The sequence below is a fragment of the Salvia miltiorrhiza genome, chromosome 7 (assembly GCF_028751815.1).
Source record: "Salvia miltiorrhiza cultivar Shanhuang (shh) chromosome 7, IMPLAD_Smil_shh, whole genome shotgun sequence".
Lineage (NCBI taxonomy): Eukaryota > Viridiplantae > Streptophyta > Magnoliopsida > Lamiales > Lamiaceae > Salvia > Salvia miltiorrhiza.
Window position 1 is genome coordinate 42,540,047 of NC_080393.1, and position 6,000 is coordinate 42,546,046.

Below are 6,000 nucleotides of genomic sequence, written 5' to 3' on the forward strand. Positions count from 1 at the left end.
AATGGAGTATGAACTGCAAGAGATTTAAACAAAAGTGAGTTCCACATATAAAATCAATAGTCAATATAGACTACGAATTGCCCCTAGCTGCGATCGACGCGTGGCATAACATCTCCTCCATATTGTACGATATTACATCATGATTCTTCAAGTATCGCATGTCGACGCACTGCCACATGGAAGGGTCTCGGCAAATACTCTGCCACTCAGTGCACATATTGTTGCGCCGCCGTCAGTATGTCGATCTCTCCCAACTTGTGCAGAATCGTCGCGGTTATATCCCGCGCCAATTCCAGCCAGGGCGCCGTCGCCTCCTTAAGCCTGTGAACACAAACAAGAATCAACTAGCAATTCTTTTGGTGTACCTCACAAATACCAAACTTATGTTCGCAGAAAGAGTTTCAAAATCTCAATCAAATTCACCGTAACATATATTATTTGAATCACAATTTGTTTTATACAGAATTTCAAGGCCAAGGTTTAGTTCTTCAATTCGCATGAGTTCAGATCTATGAAAGATCCCCAAAAAAACAAAATGGAAACAATTACAGAACTAATTCTAATAAATCAATCGATTAGAAACCGTCTCAAAACAGATTGAATCATGAACACAAATCCAGAAGAAAAAAAAAAAAAAAAAAAAAGCCTACGTATAGCAGCAAAATCATCAAACAAATTCTTCAGTCCCATCCGCTCCGATTAGACGAATTCTTCAATTCCAGAATGAGTTCTTGTTTGCCCAACAATGCTGAACATAAAAGATTACAGCTGCAAAAATAATTGAATTGAAGAGATGCCATTTGAATGGAAAGCGAGGAATTCTAGGGATTTGATTAGGTTTGATTAGGTTAGATATTACAGCTGAAATGTTTTGGACGAATCACTACAAGAATTCAGCTCATAGACAACATGATATAGACAACATGCTTCTAAACCTGTTGTCTATGATAACTATAGACAACGGTTTTGGAAAAACCGTTGTCTATTTAGGGCGGTCATAGACAACGAGTTTCACCACCGTTGTCTATGATAACTATAGACAACGATTTTGGAAAAACCGTTGTCTATTTAGGGCGGTCATAGACAACGCGTTTCACCACCGTTGTCTATTATAACTATAGACAACGGTTTTGGAAAAACCGTTGTCTATTTAGGGCGGTCATAGACAACGAGTTTCAGAACCGTTGTCTATTATAACTATAGACAACGGTTTTGAAAATACTTAATTTTTTTTTCTCTCTTCTTTCACTAATTTTTTTTTACTAATTTTTTCTTTAATTTTTTTTATGAACATCATCAAATTTAATTCATAAAAAAAATACTTAATACTACATCTTAAATTTAAGTTAATGAAAAAATATTTAATATGGTATAAAAATCATAAAAAATAAATAAATTATGAAAAAACAAAATTAAAAAGATGAATAACAGTGTCTCTCGTTTTCGACCTAATCGCGCTGGCCTCTCTATATCTTTTATAACGATTGTCAAACCGTTACGAAAATCGTTATATATGAACGTATTTTGTAACGGTTATTTCAACCGTTAGGGAAATTGTTATGTATGATCAATATTTTTTTCTCTTTTTTCCAATTTTTTTTTCAATTTTTTTTAAATCCTAATATATTTATTTTCAAATAAAAAAATGTTCTAAAAATAAAAAAATTAGAAATTAAGTTTATTTTTAAATTAGTATTTAAATAAATTAGAGTCAAGTTTTTTTGTTTTTATCATTTTTTTTTTCATATTTTTATCATTTATTTTAAAAGTCAATTTTTTTCATTTGTTTTAGTTTGTTTTCAATTTTTTTAAAGCCATAATATATTTAATTTAATCTAATTTAAATTCTCAAACCTCTAAAATCCAAACCCTAACTCTCTTTCTCTCGTTCAATTCTCCCGCCCACAGGCCGCCGCCTCGCCTCCCATCAGTCTGACGCGCCTCCGGCAGTCTCCCCCGGTCCAACGCACCACCGGTCTCCGACCGCCCCGCCTCGGTCTGACTCGAAGCCTCCGTGGCAAGCCAAAAGTATGCTATGCCCCGTCGCGCCTCAGTGTGCGACAGCACGGCCCATCCTTTCCCGTCGTCCCGCCTCACCTCCTCCGGCCTCAGCGGCTCCGTTGGTCCGTCCGGCGACTCCAAAACACCAGCAGTTGCCAACACGGCGAGGTAATGTGGCAACTCCCTTCCCTAATTTTTTTTTCGAATTTTAGATCCCTAAATTCTTAGGTTTTGGGAGTGGCTCTTCCCTATAGATTTTGTGAATGTGATTGAGTTTTGTTTGTGGATTAAATCGAGATTGAGTTCTATATACCTTGTAGCCTGTAGGAACTTGGGGTTGAATATAACTCATTAAGATGCATTTGACCGAATGTTTTGATGGTTTTGGAAGGTAACTTAATAAAATTGCAAAACCTACCTATTATTATATTTTTCATTTGGTCTTCTGTAATTCCTTGATGCATTATTTTTTTCTGTATTGGTTCATAGAATCGACATTCTGCCTGTAATCTGATGCCCAAAGGTACAAATGGGGTTCTTTCTTGTCTATGGTAGCTGCACTCAGTAACCCCCCCTCCCCCCCTCTCAGGAAGATGAAGATCATTGGGTTCGATGATGAAGTAACCTACTATCTCTATGAAATGCCAGGAGCAGCTACCTCAGATGTTTTCCATCTCCGGTAATATATAAATTATCATGGCATCCTTCAATCTTGATTCAAGCTATAGCTCCAAATGAAACTTTAAAGAAATTGGCTTCTGTTTGCTCAAATTTCAAGCTCCTTAGTAAAGTTCTTTTTTCCATTTCAACTACTGTAGCAAAGTTCTTGTGTATTTGCACCATACTATACTAGATTCATTGACCGCCAGCTAATGTTCTTTCTTTTGCTGTATTTATGTCGACGCACATGGCCTATGAATTGCTTCCTGAGTCTGGAAAGGTAAGGATGTCTGCTGCCTATTTTAATGTTAATCCCTTTGTATTTATTTTCTCTCTATAGTTATTTTGCCTGATATATTACATTGCTTGCAGATTGTTGCCTTTGACGTCGACTTACCCGTAAAGCAAGCATTTCATATTCTGCATGAGCAGGTAAAACAATTTGGTATCTGTAGGTCGATATTTTTCCTGTCTTCCTTTAGATAATAATTCTATCTTATTAATTATCAGAGTTGGCATTGGTTTTTTATTTAAGAACTAATAATCCCATGATGGTATCAAAATGTTGGATTCTATTTTGACCCCTGCGACTGCGAGATTTGTCTTACATGTTAATTATACACACTTTTGCTTGCCTCTGCTTATGTATTTTTATTTAGTGCAATTCTTTTCAACCAACAAATTCTTTCCAGGGTGTATATACGGCGCCCTTGTGGGACTTCTCAAAGAGCCGGTTTACCGGAGTTCTCAGTGCACTGGATTTTATTTTGATTATGAGAGAGGTATATGCTCTATTATTGATATAAAGAAAAATTATCTCTATTTAGGTTCCCCTATTTTCCTGGAGTTATAGAATGTGGTTAGAAATGTTTGGGGTCATTATTTGATATCTGAGATTCTGTAGAGCAGTTCTCGGCTTTTGGTTTTGTTGAAATTGGACTAATTGTTCTGCGGGTGGAGGAAAATTTGACGAGTATGAAGAAAATTTATAATTGTATATTATAATATACACTGGTAATTGTAATTTATAATTTTAATTAAATTTTACTTCAAGACAATTTCTATAATTTCATATTTGATCACAAGTTTGTTTTTCTTATGGTTTGCAGGAGGATGCTACTCCAAAAAGGAAATTGATGAAGTAAGGATAGAGTGGGTAGAATTTGTATGTAAAATCACAGATGAGTGATGATGGGTAAGTTTTATATAAAGTTAATTTTTTTATATTTTTGAGATATAAGGTTAATAAATTTTATAAATTGATACTTGAAATATTTTAATATTGCAGATGGTGTAACTTGCTTGGTTTGCAGTTATGTTTCAATTAGTACGATGATGATGTTTGGATTCTAATGTAATGTAGGATGATGATGTTTGGATTCTAATGTAATGTAGGGATGATGATGTTGGATTCTAATGTAATGTAGGGATAATGATGTTGGATTATAATGTATGAATTTTATTATTAATTTATGTATTTTTAGCTTTTCATATTATGTTTTTAGATTTACTGAAATATAAATTGAAAAATCAGGAAATTTTAAATATAAATACAAAATAAAAACTATAATATAGAATAGACAATGGTCAAGAACTTGTTGTATATAATAGAATAGACAACAGATGATCAGTCGTTGTCTATGAGAGAATAGACAACGGGTTTTCTCATGTTGTCTATCACAGAATAGACAACAGACGCTAAGACGTTGTCTATGAGAGAATAGACAACGGTTTGGTTTCTACACCGTTGTCTATCAGAGAATAGACAACGGTCTAGAAACCGTTGTCTATAAGAGAATAGACAACGGTCCAGAACCCGTTGTCTATGACCGCACATCAATAGACAATACTCTCATTTACAACAGTTGATTTTGTAATAGACAACGGATTCTGACCGTTGTCTATTAGCGTTTTTTTTGTAGTGAATTTGGTCTTTTTTGAATTAAAAAAGAATTTAGCATATATTAAATGCATTAATAAGTCATTTCGACGAATTGATTTGGACCGTCGGATACTCTTTATTGGATGGATCTGATTTGTTCTTAATTCTTAATTTAAGGAGGCCTTCTTTATTGAAGCTAACCCTATATATATATATATATATATATATATATATATATATATATATAGGGGGTGGTTATTCAATAAACCACCCTTATTTTAAGAATTACGAACCAGCAAAAATGCATGAATTTTATGTATAACACGCATGAATAAACTGTATAAATGCATGAATTGCGAAAAATAATTTTTTGCTACCTTTGGGATTCGAACTCAGGACCATGAATTTATCCAACAAGGTGATGAATCAACCGTAGATCTTGATGATCTAAGGGCTGAAAATGGTTCCTAATTTATATTTTAAGAAGCGTTCTTATTTAGCCTTCCCCTATATATATATATATAGGGTTGCGGTTATAGTGAGAACCACAATTATCATGAGAACATAAGAACCAATAAAATTACTGCATCTGCTATACAAATTAATGCATCCGCTATTAAATTTAATGCATCCGAAAAAAATAATTTTTTTGCTCCCTTCAGGATTCGAACCCAGCACCTGCATTCATCTACCAAGATGATGCATTCACCGTAGATCTTGATGATCGAATGGCTTAAAATGATTCTCTGTTCTTATTTTATTAGTGGTTCTTATTTGAACCTCTCCCTATATATATATATATATATATATATATATATATATATATATATATAGAGAGAGAGAGAGAGAGAGAGAGAGAGAGAGAGAGGGCTACGGTAAAAACAACTCTTAAAATAAAAACTATGAACCAACAAAATGTATGAATTTTATGTAGAACACGTATGAATTCACTGTATAAATGTATGAATTGCGAAAAATAAATTTTTTGTTACCTATGAGATTCGAACTCAGGATCACGAATTCATCCAATAAGGCGATGAATTAGTCACAAATCTTGATGATCTAAGGGTTGAAAATAATTCCTATTTTATATTCTAAAATGTGTTTTTATTTTAATCTACCCCTATATATATATAGAGAGAGAATCAATTCAAAAGCTTCCCAATGCTAACCCACTTAACCATCCCTATAGAGTTTAGGTGTACATAGGTCATATTAAATATTAGTCAAAATATCAATGCATAATTAATAGCAGATAATTACATGATTATATTCGAGTTGTGAATTCTAACTTTAAAAATTCGAATTCACAAGTTACCTGTTTTTGAATTTAAGAACAATAACAATACAAACTCGATTAAATCACATTTAATTACAAAAGTAAAGTTATTTTAAATATTAAATCCAGATATCAATTGAAAATTGATAACAAAACAACACTAAATATACAAAAATCA

General features: G+C 33.2%; 1 protein-coding gene and 1 long non-coding RNA gene across 5 annotated transcripts; both read left to right on the forward strand.

Moving 5' to 3' along the window:
• The first annotated feature begins 1,832 nt into the window (after positions 1-1,832).
• Positions 1,833-3,638, forward strand: LOC130994560 (sucrose nonfermenting 4-like protein). 4 transcript variants are annotated; one of them, XR_009091790.1, is made up of 7 exons: positions 1,834-2,169; positions 2,322-2,392; positions 2,491-2,524; positions 2,591-2,941; positions 3,034-3,093; positions 3,354-3,443; positions 3,566-3,635. XR_009091790.1 is itself a non-coding variant. In XM_057919604.1 (6 exons), exons 3-6 carry the CDS (start codon positions 2,897-2,899, stop codon positions 3,602-3,604), a joined length of 234 nt encoding a protein of 77 aa, XP_057775587.1. In that variant the 5' UTR covers positions 1,833-2,169; positions 2,491-2,524; positions 2,591-2,896; the 3' UTR covers positions 3,605-3,638. The 4 variants fall into 4 exon arrangements, 2 of the variants coding, with proteins under 2 accessions (XP_057775587.1, XP_057775586.1); XR_009091789.1 differs by having other exon boundaries at positions 1,833-2,169; positions 2,491-2,941; positions 3,566-3,637; XM_057919604.1 differs by lacking the exon at positions 2,322-2,392 and having other exon boundaries at positions 1,833-2,169; positions 3,566-3,638.
• A 124-nt stretch (positions 3,639-3,762) lies between these two features.
• Positions 3,763-4,114, forward strand: LOC130994561 (uncharacterized). The gene is made up of 2 exons (XR_009091791.1): positions 3,763-3,856; positions 3,950-4,114. It is a non-coding gene; the product is annotated as an uncharacterized LOC130994561 (long non-coding RNA).
• Positions 4,115-6,000: the final 1,886 nt, after the last annotated feature.